The 17,604-nt window shown below is 38.0% G+C and overlaps 1 protein-coding gene across 14 annotated transcripts in view; it reads left to right on the forward strand.

Annotated features, from left to right (window-relative positions):
- The window catches only part of Mipol1 (mirror-image polydactyly 1), a 289,666-nt gene that overhangs the window by 227,688 nt on the left and 44,374 nt on the right, over window positions 1-17,604 (forward strand). For all 14 annotated transcript variants that reach the window (XM_059280057.1, XM_059280059.1, XM_059280062.1 and 11 more), the window contains one exon: window positions 8,498-8,728. In XM_059280057.1, coding sequence (XP_059136040.1) covers window positions 8,498-8,728 — 231 coding nt within the window. The remainder of the gene's footprint in view (window positions 1-8,497; window positions 8,729-17,604) is intronic.

Raw genomic sequence — 17,604 nt, forward strand, 5'->3', positions numbered from 1 at the left:
GCGTTCCTTAATTTCTCTTGGAAATTTCTGTTCCATTCAGAGGTTATTTAGACATATATTGTTTAGTTTCCAGGTATTTGGTGACTTTCCTGTTAACTTATAAAACCTAGAGTGATGGGGCTGGAAATATAGTTCAGTGGTAAAGAGCACTGGCTGTTCTTCCAGAGAATTCCAGTTCAATTCCTAGCACCTACATGGCAGCTCACAACCACCTGTAACTCCAGTTCCAGGGGATGAATGCCTTCTTCTGGCATCCACAGGCACTGCATGTATGCAGGCAAAAAACACATACACAAAGAATAAAAATAAAGGAAAAAAATAAATAATAACTAGAACCTAGAGTAACATTAACTTTCTGTTACTAATGTCTGATTTCATTCCATTTTTGTTAGAAAATAAACTATATCTGGCTTTAAATCTTTTGAATTTCTGAAATTTGTTTTGTGGCCCAGGATATTGTCTATCATGGTGTATGTTCTGGGAACACTGGAAAATAATGTGTGTCTTGCTGCTGTGTGTATCTGTGAGTATTATGTATATTCTGGTGTTCAATGATGTTGAGTTATTCTATACCATTTGGTTATTTTGGGTAGTAGAAAGTATTAATTGTCTTACATTGTAACACAAAAATATTCTCTCAGAGATAATTTTGTTTCTTTAAATTAAACCAGCTGTGACAAAGAGGAAACAACCATGATGTCACCAGGCTGCCTTATTTACTCATGAAACCTCTTGGTCCACAAGCTTAACCATGCGGAATAGATTTTCTTTCCTCTGTATGTTATTCAGAATTAAAGCCTATTGAAGTCCAAGCTAAATTCCTCAAAAATAAGTAAAATAAGCTATTGTTTTCTTGAAAGGACCTTGGGAAAATAATTAATGCAATTAACCAGAAAGTAAATGCAAACACTCTCCCTCAGCAAGTCAGCACACACTTTGTTTCTCATACTTTGCTTTGGTTTTCTTTACTCTGTAAAACAAGCTAAGCCTGCCTCCTTTTTTTTTTTTTTTTAAGAATTATTTAAGGATGTTATCAGTAGCCGAATAAAAGTTGAGGAAACTGGTTTACTTCTCCCAATTCATGAAAAACCTGTAGCAACAAGAAATTGTTTTCAACAGAGTGTTTACAAAATAACTTAGTATTGCATAATATGTTTTACAAAGTCAACTAGATAGAAATCATATAAAAATTTCACAGATAAGAATGTCTTTTCTTGGCCAGGACTTGTGCTAAGAATTTTTACCCTTCAAGATCCTTTGAACTCAAGATTTTTCTCATTGTTTTGTTAATATTCAGAGAAAAAGGTATTTTCTCAGGGTTACACTGTAGAATCAAGACTAAAACTTACCCTTTATCTTCTGTACAGTCCAAGCCCACGTCATTTCTTCTCCATCACACTCAGCATTCTTGAGTAATAGATGGATAACTGCTATCAGGAGCTGTACTTTGCTGTTTAGCAGCATCTCTGGCCTTTTTCCCACTAAATGATTGTTCCATGGCTATGGTTTTGACAATTAAAAATGTCTTTGGACACTGCAAAATGACCTTTGGGGGACCAAATCAGTCCAAGTCAAGAAGTGCTTGTTACACTGAGGAGGTGTTTTAGTGGGTAAAGTACCTGCTGTGCATGCTCAAGGACCTGAGTTTGAATTCCCAGAGCCTGCACAAAGCCAGATGCAGTAGCACACCAGTGCTTCTTTGGCAGTCTGAGAAGCAGAGAAGCAAAGACCAGCTGGCCTGTCTTACACAGTGGTGAATGACAAAGGGACCCTGTCTCAAACAAAGGGGAAAGTATGGACAGTCATTTGAAGTTGTCCTCTGACCTCCACATATACCCTAGCATCCATAAAAATGAACACAAGCTTTATACACACCCATGTCATACATACATACATACATACATACATACATACATACATACATACATACCCTGCATGCACTCACACAAAGATTTAAACAAAGGATCTACTAGTCTATATTACCTTACCTCTAAATTGTAAACCCAAACTATTTATGTTGAAGTCCCTGGCCACTCCCCCAGCTACATGACCAGTAGTCAAGCAAGATGTTTAGTCATTCCAGGGCTTTACATCCTACATAATCTGTGCACTGCATGATCACATAATGTGCGCGCAGCATGATCATGTAATATATGCTCGTGTGGTGTAGCTATGTAAGCCCATATGTGCATGTGGGGGTGGGGAATTCATAAAAAGCAGGTCACAGACTCCTCCTCACTATTCTTCCTCTCTCTCCTTGCACAACCACTTCCATAGGCCTAAGCACATTCCCCTCTGTTCCTTCTCTCAATAAACTCTTTTAGTGGGTTTTGTTGTGCCACATAGCTTTTCTTGCACGATAAACAGCACCACTTAATGAATAACATTGTGCCACATAATAATAACTAACAATTTATCCAATTAAACAGTGTATATAGATCACACTATTTATTAAGCAGTTACTGCAAGATAAATGAAGCCTAAACTGGAGTTAAGTGTGTGTTGCAGGGCAGTAAGTGAGATGTTCTCCTCAGGGCTTGAATAATGCACCATGGAGAAAAGAGAGGACATCAGAAAAGTAGCATCAACATGTGGTGTAAATGAAAAAAATTGCAAATGGACAAGGACCTCAGCTGAACCCGTGTGTGACATTACAGCTGAGAGTTTGACAAGCAGATGAGCATACCAGTTGAAGTGAACATACATTTCATGAAAATGCATGCTGTTGTGTGGTCATGGGCCTGATAGCACTAAATGCTTCAAGCTGAAACGGTACTGAGTCAGAGTTCAGGAAAACGGCAGGGCTGTGGGCAGAAACAAGCAGGAAACACCCGAACAGAGAGAAAGCTCTACAGAAAGGATGTTGAAGCCAGGCGTGTTAAGATTTAATGGCAGAGTACCTTGGCGCATCTGGGCCAAGGTATGCTGCAAAGATCATGTCATGCAACAGATCTCACTCCACGGGTTTATTGGGAGAGAGAGGGTGTGCAGAGGCTGCCTCTGAGTGAGGTGGAAGGGGAAATAGGGCTCGAAGAGAAGTTTCTGGCCGTTTTTTAAAATTAATTTATTTATTTTACGTGACAATGACAGTTTCCTCTCCCTCCTCTCTTCCCATTCCCTCCCCCCCCACCTCCTGTCTCCCCACCCCCATCCACTCCTCAGAAAAGGTAAGGCCTCCCATGGGAGTCAACAAAGCAGGTCATAACAAGTTGAGGCAGGGCCAAGCTCCTCCCTGCTGCACAAGGCATCCCACCATAGGAAATAGGTTCAAAAAGCCAAGTCAATTGTCAGGGACAGATCTTGGTCCCACTGCTAGGGGCCCCACAAACAGACCAAGCTACATAACTGTCACCCACATGCAGAGGGCCAAGGTCGGTCCCGTGCAGGCTCCCTAGCTGTCAGTCTAGGGTCCATGAGCTATCATGAGCTTGGGTCAGCTGTCTCTGTGGGGAAATAGATGAGATCTCCTGGGTAAACTGAGGGGGGGGCATGAGGGATTGGGATGGTCAAGTTGGAGGAGGGACAGAGAGGGAGAACAACAAAAGAGATAATCTTGATGGCGCCATTATGGGGTTAGGGAGAAACCTGGTGCCAATGCCAAGGAAACTCCCAGGAATCCACAAGGATGACCCTAACTAAGACTCCTAGCAATAGTGGAGAGGCTCTGGCTTTTTATAAGGGTAGCATGAGCGCATAGGAAGAATATGCAACTCGTGGTGTCAGTGGAAATGTGTCGCATTTTGTCGAATGATGATGACAGGGCCTGCTGCTGCTAGGTTATTGAAGGTGGGCCTAGGGGCGGGGTTTTCCAACAAGGCATTGTAGCACATAACGATAAACCCAGGCCTGGGAGAACTGCCAAGTTCACAGACAACCTGGACTGTATAGCAAATTCTAGGCTAGCCTAAAACACAGCAAACTTCTGCGTCAAAAAAATAGTCTTTCGCATGCCACTTATTAGAGAAGTGCCCACTGAGTGACTTTTTCTGTCTTGATCCTCCGCTGTATTTAATGTAGTAATTGGGAGATATTTCAAAGCCTTATGAATTAAAATTTAGTAATGTGAAATAGTACTATTTACTCTTCTCATTGCTGAGAGAAGCCAGGTAGGAGGTCATGGGTATAGTATTCCCCACATTCAAGATGATCAACTTCAGTTAAATTTTCCTGGAAACACCTCTGCAGACAAGTCCAGAAATTTGCCTTCTACATAATTCTAAATCTTGAGAAGTTGACAGTTGAGATTAACTAATACAGTTAGTAATTTTTTAAACTTTTTTTTTATTTATTCTTAGTGTCTTTCACATCATACATCTTGGTCCCATTCATTTCCTGTCCCTCTGTTTCCACCCCTCTGCCCTTGCAGCCCACCCCCTACCCCAAATAAAATTTAAGAGAAAAAAAGAAAAAAAGTGAGGAGGGGAATCTTGTCATGGAAGCGGCAGTGTGACACAGTGAGTCCTGAAGTAAACTCTTTTGTCCATATGTCTTTACTTGCAAGTGTTCACGGCAAAGAGTCATTGGTCTGGTTCCAGGCTTCTGGTTTCTATGACACTATGGATGCTGGGCCCTCACTAGGTCTCCTCTCGGATATCCTGCTGTTGCCCTGGTTGTAGAGATCCTGCAGCTTTGGATCTGCAGGACCAGTCCCTTCATGTGCTCCAGCAGATCACAGATGGGGTGGATATTGGGGTGGGCTGACCCATAACCCTGGTTTCTGGGCCTGGGTAGTAGCAGGGTTGGTCTGCCCACCAGCTCTCCTTTGTCCTCGCCACCAGGATGAACTCTGCTGCATTGCCTTGACAAGTTACACCTTTTGCAGCAATGAGCAAGGGGTGAGGTCAGTCTGCTTCCACTTCCTCGGGGTTGAATCTCCTACACCTACACCTTCAGGGTTAGCTCTACTGTGTTGCGCAGGCATGGTGTAGGGGCCACTCTCCTGAGTGCTGCAGCAGATGGGCAGGGACTGTTCTCCTGCTGTTATGACCTCAAGGCCAGCTCTCCCACCTGCCTCAGGCATTGAGGGACAGGGGCAGGAAGGTATGTCTCCCTTACCTGTGCTGGCACAGGACAGATGAGTAATGAGGACAGCTCTCCCATACTCACAACTTCGCGGCTGGCTCATCCACACATCTGCCAACAGGATTGGCTGTATTGTGCTGCCCAAATGAGATACAGGACCTACTCTCCCCAATGCTGCAGCTGATGGCGGTGGCGGCAGGGGCAGCTCCCCCACTCCTCTGACCTCAGGACCAGCTCTCCCACTTAGTAATGTTTTAAAGTCTCATTTTCTATACTTGAGAACATTAAATCATTAAGCTTATATAATTTCAAAACTGAAACATGACTTGAAAGTTTATTTATTGTATTTCATTGCCATCATAGAAAGCAAGAAAAGTTACAATCCTGTGTGACATTGGTCACATGCTTTGAATATCTGTGAGTGATTCAATGACTCTTCTGCTTGTCTGTCATTTCTTCTCACTATAACTCAGTTTATTTCTATGCTATTTAAAGGTCATTAAGTTGTAATGCTTCTGCTATGCTGAAAAATGCATCTGAAAATAAGTAACTTTTGAAGGAGGTTATATTCAACAGGATTGCTTGAAGAAAGCCGGAGAGTGGGGTCCTGATGTCCATGTAGGGTAGAGCACTATGAGACAAAAAGAGCACTAGGATGTTTATAAACATCCATATGCTGAGAATATAGTTTCCTTACTTTACTTTTTGCTCTCCCTACTTTGGGTTCATGTAAGAAAATTCCTTAGAAGAATAAACATTTAATTTTTTAAGTTCTTAATGAATATATACTTCTCATAAAATAAAGTAGACCTTAAAATTAACATTTACTGCTGGGCGGTGGTGGCGCACGCCTTTAATCCCAGCACTGGGAGACAGAGCCAGGTGGATCTCTGTGAGTTCGAGGCCAGCCTGGTCTACAGAGCGAGATCCAGGACAAGAACCAAAACTACACAGAGAAACTCTGTCTCGAAACCCTCCCCCCCAAAAAAATAACGTTTATCTAAACTTGACCATACAATTAATAATGGAATATTAGTATATTGTCAGTGAAAAGTAAACTACAAAATAAGGGGGAAAGCACATTATAGTTACTTACAAACTGTATGGCCGTGGCAGGCTTCTTGCTATCTAGTTCTTATATCTTAAATTAACCCATTTCTATAAATCTATACCTTGCCACGTGGCTCGTGGCTTACCGGTATCCTTACATCTTGTTTCTCATGGCACCGGCAGCTGACAGCATCTTCTGACTCAGCCTTCCACTTCCCAGAATTCTCCTCTCTCTTTGTACTGCCTATACTTCCTGCCTGGGTACTGGCCAATCAGTACTTTATTTAGTAACCAGTCAGAGCAACACATTCACAGCATACAGATATCCACAGCACTGGATCTGCACAAGAATGGGTGGTAGCCACTCACTTCTGAGCACAGAGAGGGGGAGCCTCTGCCTTCAGGTGTGTGTCCACAAGTGACCCCACCAGGTGGCCCTGATTAAACTAAATGGGTCACAAAACCAAACCAATTTTTTTTTTTTTTTTTTTTTTTTTGGTGACCTTGCATCTGGGAAAGAGACAGGTCAGAGAAATTGAGGTTGATACAGGTAGGATGAAAATCAGAGGAGGTGTGGGAGAGAGCCTTCAGACTATGTTATGTGCTTGAATGAAACTGTCAACGAACTAACAAATAAGAACCATTCAGTGTGAAAAGTCTCATTGGACTGTCAGAGGAAGCAGTATTTAGACTGAAACTTCCCTGCTGAGTAGGAGCTGCACAGAGGGAAATCTGTGCCAGCAATTGCCCTGGGCAGGCAAAGCTTCCTGTTGGAGAAACTGGCTGAAGTTTGAAGTAGAAATGAGAGCTCTGTGATGTGCAAGCACAGCGGAGTGAGTGTTCCAACTGGGCTCGGGAGTGAGGGGAGACTGGGGTTCAAATGTCGATTCTGCTAGGGGGATGAGACTGATTAAATTACCTGCCTCTCTTTGTTTCCGTGTCTTCACTCACAAAACAGAGACAGTCAAGGTAACGATTCACAAAGGTTGTTTGCAGGTTTAGTGAGTTAAGATACACAATTGGTTATTCTTAGAGATTTTTTTTTTCAGAACGCATGAGATGCCTTTGCAGGATATTAGTGATGTAACTTTTAAAAGAGAACTGTAGCTACTGCTTCTGCTTAACAACATTGATGGAAGCTGGGTGTTTATGAGGCAATTTGAATGAGTAGCCTTTTTGAGCTAGGATGTAAAGAGTCCAATCACATAGCCATCTGCACATCACTCTAATTTTACACGGGATAACCAATTGACCAGAGTTTAGCAACAGTCTCTACTGTAAGGGATTAATTTAAATCCTGAAATGATTTCTTTTGATATGTCAACTGTCTTTGTTTCTACGTGATACCTACCCCACGGTGAGGAGACTATAAAGGCTTATCTGTAACTTGAAAAGAAGAAATTTATAATCACTTCATCTGAACAATTTTAGATGAAGTGTCAGACCAGCATTAGGCCAGTACTGAAGTTCTCTGTCTAGCTTTTTGCAGCTTTAAGAATTATATTGCTTTCATTCATATTATCAATTTGTGTCATATAGCTCAGTGGTTGTACTTCCAACACTTCAGTCGACATTTCCTTTGCATGCATATAGTGGAATGATTTTATTTAATAAAAAAAGAACATCTCCTATGTGGATTTTAAATTTCCCTTATTAAATATTTATATTTTCAAAATGTCTTTATTTAATTGAGTGAGGTGCTTGGTGCCATTTCAAAATAACCTCAGGTGGTGGGTGTAATGACATATCAAAGATCTGACCTTTAGCATTTTAGGATTCTATTTGTCTGCATTTTCTTCTGCATTCATTTAGTCTTAATTTATATGCTCTTTCTCCATATCACTTAATGAGTAGATGTATTTATCACAAGATTCATTAACCATAAAAACATATATCTGAATACATGTCATCTGACTGGTGATTTTACCTTCATTCATATTTCCACTGTGCATCTGTATAAGGCTGATGGGTATTTGCACAAACCTCATTCATTCTCATTAAGTGCTCTGATAGGCCCTGGATCTCCCAAACTGGGGTCCATTCTCTTCTCACGTCTTTGCTCTCAGCTTATTATACTTTTTATTTACATAGAGATACTTTATTTTCTAGTTCTGTGCTATTCCTTTAAAAGAAAATTGAATGTAATATTTACACTGACATAATTAAATTAACATTTTACAGCATCTTTCTGTGTGCTTTGATAGCACAGATAATCAGTTGTCTGCCTAGCTTTTGGCCTAGTAGCAGAGTTATAGAACAGTGATCAATTATAATAATATGTTATTAAAAACCTATTTGTACTTCCCCATTTAAGTATTTCTATATTGATTTTTAGAAGTGGGGATTCCAAATGAAGATTTTTTTTTATTAAAATTGTTGAACTGTCAGCCTACATATTTATATTTGTATTTTTGTATTTTCTCAGTTTACACAAATCATTATCTCAAGAAGAAAACTTGAAGGAACAGTTTAACCATGCCCTTAGTACCTATGAAGAAGCCTTAAAAAACAGAGAGAGCGTTGTTTCCATCACTCAGCAGCAGAACGAAGAAATGGCCACCCAACTTGAACAGGCTTTGACTCAGCAAGCCAACATGGAATTACAGCTTCAGTGTGCTGTAGAGGTCTCCCAAGCAGCCAATGAAAAAGTTCAGAAGTAAGTGAGTAAAAGCATGCAACATTTAAAACAAAAACAAAGGAAAACAGCTTTCCTTTGGAAACTAAACAATACCTAGGTTTTGTTCATAATACTGATACTTTGGGGAAAAGTAAACAAAATGAGCTTTTAGGTTACATATCACATCCTTTTTGATATAAAAAAAAAAAAACTATTTTCTTGGGACTTAATGTTACCATAATATTTGGGATAAATTGTATATGATAAATGACCTTGATCAATGAATGGAGACATTGAATCATCGCACACTCCACATTGAGTTGTTATTTGCAGAGACAGACATATTGCCACCAGCTGCACTCACTGAGCTTCCCTGTCATGTTCCTGGAGATGAGCTCTTCTGGGACCTTGTTCGTTTAGGCCTCTAGCTGCACTGAACCCAGTACAGAGAAATTAATTTTCTTGTGTTGTTCTTTAGAAGTATTCGGTGCAGCCTTCAGCGTGCATAATTATATTTGTTTATTTTGACAGTTCTTTGCATTTTTATTAAAATTTAAACAAACCTGCATAATCAACCAGTCCTTATAACAGTGCACAGAATGTTAACACTTTCCCAAGCAAAGACGTCCGTTATTAATTTATGGAACTTGAGTATTAGAGCAGCGTTTTCTGAGGAAGCTTTATGGACTAGGGCTTGTCAACCCATCCTTTCGTATGGTGAACAGCATCACATCATAATTCACAAATTTAATCACTTCTAGTTGCCAACACAGTTTTTTTCCCCTCATCTTGTTTGTTTTCAATATTAAGTCATATGCACAAGGATTGTTACTTCCTTTTACTTCCTAGTTGAAATAAATCATCTCAACCATTTCTCCAGCATCTCTGTAACTATATTTAAATTGATAACCCAAACTCGGTTGACTCTGGACAAAGCCATTTTGGAATGGTTTAGGGACTGTACACTTTAATCTTTACTACTAGTGGATCTTGAAGCTTTTGATTAAGTCCTGTGCATTATCTGTTTAAAGATTAGATTCAAAGTCAGTCAGACACTATATATCTAGTTATTCTCAATGTGCATTAACAAGCTAAGAATGTTGTGATATATAGATGGGTAATATATATGTATATTATATTTTATTGTAAATCACAATCAATAGCTTGGATGTTATGATATAATTTACTTCTGTTTGTACAGTCTACAAAGAATTATAAATTTAAAAGTTTTTTAATGTATAAGCACTTTACTGCTACATGACTAAAATTCCCTAAAACAATGGTTGCTTGAGATCAGTTAGGTTTCAAAAAATGTTGGAAATATCAATTTAAAAAAATCTCACCAGCTAACATGTTTTAAAACAAAGATTTTTTTGAATGCCAGAAAGTAGAAAGATCATCATTCTCAGATAATATATTAAAATTGGTAGTTTTATGGACAAACTTATGTCATCTTTATTTTATACATTTAATGGAATGCTACCAGTCTGGGGATCATTTTAAGTACAACATGACATTTATAAGAGCTAAATGTTGAAATTACTTCTCAAATCTTTTATTCTGATTTCCAACAAGACCTATTTGAAGTATTATCAGGATTTCTTTTACATATTCTATTTATTTTCTTAGCTACAAATTAGGCAGTGTGTATCTTCATCATGCTTACATGAACATCAGTCTGCATTCTTGGGGATTTTAGGAAGGTTAACCTCTGAAAAGAGAGCAATTAGAACTATGTGGGATGGGCTTAGTATGCTTTATACAGTCTAATTTCTCACTGAGGCAATTTCTTTGAAAATATGTGAATATGCAATGTAAAATTTGAATGTAAGAGGTCTCTTCTCCCTTCACAACCAAATTTCTTGAATAGATGACCAATAATCATCTTTCATTTTCCAACACCTATATATTCCTCTGCTGTTCGTTACATTGTTGTCTGCTGGCTAAAACTGTTCTCTTCAAGATTAACAGTCATTTCCTAATTCCAAAGCCCATGGCACATATTAACCATATTCTTATTATACAACTGATGTACAACCATGATAAAAATATAGATGTGCATTTCTGATGAGCAATGTAACATGGTGACTTCAGAACTTAGTCTCTGGATTAAAAATGAGTGGGCATGTACTTGGAGTTTATTTTGAAGCTTCATGCTGATGGTCACAGTGGCCTGCCTCCCTCAGCAGTGTTGTAGGAACTGGGTGAAATGACATGCAGAGCTGTTAAACAATGCGTGTTGCCTATTCCCTCCTCCTGTCCTCTCCCTCTGTGCTGCCCTGTCTTTCTCAGTCCTCAGAAGGGCTCTGCCTTTTCAAAACCAGATGTCTTTGCAAATGTTGATCTCTCTACTTAGAGCCCTTTGCCTTCCCTGCCAGCCCCCTGAAGAACATTGTACATCCTGTGAGAGTCAGTGCAGCACTGAGCATAGAAAAAAAATGGGCTCAGTGTTAAATCAAATAGTTCTGGATTTCAAGCCCTACTTTTCTACTAATTGCCTAGGATATTTGCGGCACATTACTTACCCCATAAGGAAAAGTTCCTAGTTGAGGTTAGACAATAATACCTGCTTCACAGACTGTTTTCTTGTAAAGAATAAATTGTATAACATAAATGCCTATTGCAGTGCCAGAACTAAAAAAAATTCGAAAATATTATATTATTAACAACATCATATCCATCAATATAATAATACCAGTTCAATTGCATCTTCTCTACAAAGTTATCATTATCTCCCTAAAAAGAAAAAAATCTCTCTGTTCTTCATGTTACCATAGTATTTGGGGTTCTTTTTAAATGTATTAGAAGACCTTCCAGTCTACAATATGCCCAAATATAGTTATTGAGCTGTAGATTTATATGATTATGTATCTTTCCTACTAGACTATATGTTGTTTGGTCATGTAAGTTCTTATGGCATATAAGTCCTAAAACTCTACATGATGCATCTTATCTATTGAGTGTCAAATGAATGTTGGGAAAGCCTATGTTTAAAATCTTAGAAATATATAAATACTGAGATATATATGATCATATAATATTATTTTAGGACTTACCAAGATTAGTAAGCCCTACATTTACAAATACAGCCAATTCTTAGAATATTTGTAGTATTTGAACTCCCCTTATCTTTAATACCATACCATTCCTTCCTGATGTCATTGGGAGGGGGGTTATATAATTCCATTTCTATTTTTCTGATACTTGTCTACCTGTTTCTACTCCATTTGGGGGGTAATATAATATACCTTTAAAGCTAAATGATGGTTTATTTGAAGATTAGATCTATGAAATTCACCAGAAACACATCTATTTCTGTAACTTCAGCCACTACCACCTCCTCAGTAACTTCCAGATCAGAGTGTCTGTGCTCACCCCCCTCATGAGATCCAACTCATCTCCCCAGGATACTGTTTCCTCTCCTGCAAATCAAGTCTTCCCCATTCTCTTTGGCTTTCTGTCTCAGTTTATAGACTTAAGCAGTTCCAGCACTGTCCCTGCTCTTTCCCTCTTTTTACCCTTTGCATTCCTTTTGTCACCAGTGTCTACCACCTACACCTCTCCTGATTCTCTCCACCCCACCTTTATTAACTAATCGCATCACTTCAGCTCCTCGTCATTCCTTGACTCAGACCATGGCAATAGTCGTAAAACTCGCCTTCCTGCCTTGAGTACCCTCAAGTTTGCCTTTCTTTCTACCATCACAATTAAGTAAGATAATATTATTTCCCTATTAGGAATTTCTCAGGTATCCTTCACCCCCGACCAGTTAAAGCGCAAACAACTTAGCATGACATTGAAGCCAAATGTGGGCCTTCCTCATTGTTCTACTACTGTTTCCTCCTGTGACAGGTGTTTTTAAGCTTTCTCTTTTAGGCTGGAGAGATGTCTCAGTGGTTAAGAACATTTCTTCTTGCAGAAGGACCTTGGTTCATTTCCCACACACAGCGGCTTTCAACCACCTGTAATTCTAGTCCCAAGATCTCCATCACCCTCTGACCTCTGCTGCACCAGGCACATACATGGTACATAGACATACATGCAGGCAAAACACTCAACACACGTAAATAAATCTTAAAAGAGGGGGTTTTTTTCTATTTCATCATCATTTCATCATTCTTAATCTGTGCCTTTATTAACAGCCTTTAGTCATTTCAGTGTTATAATAATTTTGAATGTATTTTCACTCTACTCTCCCCGAAATTTCCCAAGACACATACAGCATTTTCATATGCCATCTCCAAAATCTTGCCCAGATGCTATCCGTAAAGCAGGCATTCCACAAGTGCTCACCAACAGAAGAGCCTAACAATGGACTAGAGAGAACAATGGAATCAAGTCAATTGCTGGCCAGGTCAGGAGCATATGGAGCAGTTTCGTGTGTGCTCTGATTGATTTAGGCCTCCCAACCCAGTGCATTTATAGAAGGGAGGAGACCTTCATTATTGATCACAACTCCCCCAAAAGCTGGGATCTGGTGACCAGATTATAATTCTTATGCTAACCAACCATTTCTATCAATTTTAATTACATTTAAGACCTAATATCATTATTAATAGTGAAGAAAGATCATACAATTTTGTTAATTACAAAATTTAAATTTTATATTTTATTTTCTTTCAGTTACAAAAATGTTTAATATTTTCTGAAATTTATAAAGTTTAAAAGTATTTCTGGAAAGAAAAATTATATAGAATTACCATGCTTGATATGACCTATAAATACTTATTTTTAAAAAAGTCAGTGAATGTTAGACCTCATTGTCCAAAAATAGTTCCTGGCCCAGTTCTCATAAAATCTAAAATTTCAAAGCAGGTAGATGGTTCAGTGGTTAAGAGCATTTTGCTGCTCTTCCAGAGGACCTGAGTTCAGATCCAGCTCCCATGTCAGACAGCTCACAACCACCTGTCACTTAGCACCATGAGATCTGACACTCTCTTCTGAAGTTTGCAGACACCTGAACGGATATGTCATACACATGACACAGAGATATACACATATACACATAAATAAACATAAATAAGTTTTAAAATACAAAAATTCAGAACTGAAAAGCCATTTCTTTGGGTGAAGCCCGCTATGTTTCTTTGGATTTTTGCTGAATATATGTGCTTCTGTTTTTAAATGTGTGCAGATCTGATGGATATGGCACAATGATTTCGCCTTTAGATTGTTTCTGATAGGTAGGTGGTACAGAGAGGAGGTGCGTGGGGGTATAGAGAAGTAAACAGCACGTGAAGAGCACAGAAACTTTGTGATAAAAAGATCTTTTAATAGTTTTTCTAAGGACCACCTCTAATCTCTGTTTACTACAGAGAAAATAGACATTCCATTCCAGAAGATTCTTTTATGATCACGAGGATTTGAGACTCAGTCATGCTGCATACAGCATTTTATTTTCTGTCTACAGACATATGCTTCTTGTGGCCCAAAGCAAAATTTCGAAAGATTTTTAGAAAATAAACTTTGCTCTACGTAGCCTGCCTAAGCTTTAAAAGTGATGACAGTCATGATAATAAAGCGAGACTGTCTCTCAGAGATCTGAATTTTTACATTCAGATAGTTTTTGTCATAGAGCATCTGTCCTGTAAGCCAGATTTATAGCAATGCAACTCCCTCATGGGCTGTAACTATATGATAAGTAAATCAGACAAATGGATGTAAGAATGTTTTTTAAACATTTAAACGTATTTTCAAGGAAATGAGCTCTTTAGAGTTTTCTTTTCATCCTTTTCTTAAAAAAATAATCAATTGCTTAAAATTTACATGATTTCTTCTCATTTAAATTTTATAGGGTTATCAAAATATCAAAGATTAGGATAAAATATTTCGGTTGATAGATTTTTAAAGTTGTCTTAGAAAACAGTATACAGCCTTTTTTGAGTGATATTGACAGGGAAAAGAAAAGAAAACATGCAAAGCTAACAAAGTCTTTCCTGCCTCTTAGCCAAATACTGATTTCTATGAAGAAGTTGATGTTACAAAGGACTTGTGAATTCTCAGCCTGGTTTCCCTGCTGATGAGTAAGAGCTGTGTGCAGTTCCCTTCAAAGTGTCAGGGAGTCACCATAGTGTCACACAAGGGTTCTTAGCATAAAGCAAACATGCTTTCCACAAACTCGGCTGCTTAATCTGTTTGCAGGTTGAATTATAAAGCGGGAGAGATGGCTCTGGTGCTGGGAAGGGGAGCTGAGCATTTCCACAGTTTCTTGATTTAAAATGAAAACGGAAAAAGCCTACTATTGCCATCAGAAGACTCCACTACATGTTTTCCTTTTGCTACTTACTCCAGAGTTTGATTTTGACCACAAGGAAAAATAGTTATGTAAAAATATTTTTAAGTAGCTTAATGTGAAATGTCTCTGAGAACATTTTTTTAATTCCATGGTCTCTTCAACCTAATGTTTCCTTGTCAACTTTACCTGTGATATTTTTCTCATAAATTCTTGGTAGGACTATTTTAATTCCATGGCAGCATTAGACATGTATCAATACTGTGGATGCTCATGAATTGAATCAAAGAATAAATTTTACAAATTCTCAACTCATCATACAGTGTAAATTAATATTTAAAATAATGTTTAAAGTTGCCTTTGATGCACTAGCACAGACAATAGTCTAGAAGACGTTAGTTTTAAAGTAGCCCTTCAAATGTGTTTAGTGTTTGAGATTCAGAACTTTTCTGGCAGGATTCATCCCTCAGTGACAGTCTTTTCAAATTCTCACCCAGATCAGCACCTTCTAAGTCTGTATCTCATTAGATTCAACTTTACTGTCCTTTGCATGTGGGAAATGGGCTCAGATGACTCCTAAGTCACAGCAAGATGCTGCAGAGCATCCAAATACACTGTCTCTCATCTGAGACACATGGTGTTGTGAGATTCTGCATTTGTGAGGCGAAAGCCTGTTTTCAAATTACCTGAGTACATATTTAACTTACCAAACATACCAGTCTTGTTCTCTGTAAAACAAGTATATGTTTTATTAAAATGATCAATTCCAGTATATATTTTTCTGCTGGAGCACCTTCCTCATGCAAGTACATAAAGTAAATTTCTTTAGATCTAATTTCATTGTGTGCAGAAAGATATACATTCTCTACAGATGTTTAATTGCATTCATTTATTTTCTTTAACTAAAGAGTTTGGGCCACAGCTTAATCTTTAGGGAATTCTTGACTTTAACATGAAGAAGAAACATAATTTTAATTCTCTGGCTCTCTGCTTTATACTATGCAAGGATTAATGTGGGTTTATTAGGATTGGCTCCTAACCCAGAATTAGAGTCCAGTGGAATAAAAGTAAGAAAGCAGCTCACTGAATCCAAGACTCTGTCCTGTCGCGCCTAAGACAGACCCATTATAGTTAGCCCTCAGAAAGAGTCAAACAGAAGTGAAAGCAGGGGCTAAAAAGCTGAATTAGAGCGCTGCTCCTGACATTTGATCTGCTCCTTCATTTTGAAGCCGGGTTCCAGTAGTACGCAGAAATGCCTATTAGAATTGAGCTCATATGCATTTCTGCATGCTAAAATAGATAAACATGTGTCAGGAAAGCACAATAGAAAGGAATAAAAGAGAAAAGATCAAAAGATTGAAAGATAAGAGATCTGCAGATGCATGCATTTGTGTCTTTCTTTCTTCCTCTCTTTCTTTCTTTCTTTCTTCTTTCTTTCTTTCTTTCTTTCTTTCTTTCTTTCTTTCATTCTTTCTTTCTTTCTTTCTTTTTTTCTTTCTTTCTTTTTTTCATTAATCCTAGTACCGGAGTAATTTAAAGAAGCCAGAGACAAGACTTGTCACCTAGGGCAATTACAGAATCTACTTGAATAATCATGTACATTTTGACTAGAAGTTGATAGGCAGAAAAAATGGAACAGGAGTTTTTATACCTAGGATCAAGTGTGACCTTCACATTAACGTGTACATGTGGATGTAAGTTCTACCTAGCATCATCTTCTTTAATTCTGTTCTTACATGCAGCCAGAACCTTTCTACTGTTTAACTTTAAATGGGATTCTTTGTTCCTGTGTACTTCTATAAAACTAAAAATCTTACTTGAGCATGGTTTAATAGCTGATAGAAGTAATATGTATAAAGTGTTTTAAATTTTCTAGAAAAAGATTACTTAATAAAATTAATCACTTGTAAAGCGGAATGAAGCTGTTGTAGAAATTAGATTTTAATTCTACATCATTCCTGTTTAGATTATGCTGTATTATATTTAATATGCTTGGTATAATGGATCATATACATTTGCTATAACTCTCAGAACTTCCCCTTTGTTTCCTTTACTTTAAGCACATAATTTGGATATACTATATGTGAGCAGTATAGAGCATGTCCAAAACTTTACATAAGTCAAAGTTTAGTTTGTCTACAATAAAGCCTCATGGAAAATCTGATATACCTAACCACTCATTGAAAATCTCCATATGAACTCAGTTGAACCCACAGGTAAGCTGCCGTTTCACTGGAATTCTAACATTCTGTAGTAAACTACGGCTTCCCTTTGGGACAGAGATATTCCCAATAAATCTATGGAAAGAGAAAAGTCTTACTTCAGTGTAACTTGGATGGTGAAGTCATGAACACATTATATACCTAACTTTCATTCTTGATCCTTTTTATTAAAAAACAGAACATTTCTAACAGTACTGTATAGAATGCCAGCTGAATTTTATGGTTTTCTTACTTACGTGTGATGAATTCTTGACCACCAAACTATCTCTCCAGCCCCAATTGTTATATATTCTTAAACTCAACAGAGGCCGATTTCCCATCTGTTCTTAAAGTAAAATGAAGAAATTTTTATATTGCTTTATCAAATGTTTCTGTATAAACAGCTGACTAGAAATAAAATTTTAAGATTCAAAGAAATCACAGTAAATGGTATTTTAGAACTTAATAATTTTAATATTTTG

Source organism: Peromyscus eremicus, chromosome 14 (genome assembly GCF_949786415.1).
Source record: "Peromyscus eremicus chromosome 14, PerEre_H2_v1, whole genome shotgun sequence".
Taxonomy (NCBI): domain Eukaryota; kingdom Metazoa; phylum Chordata; class Mammalia; order Rodentia; family Cricetidae; genus Peromyscus; species Peromyscus eremicus.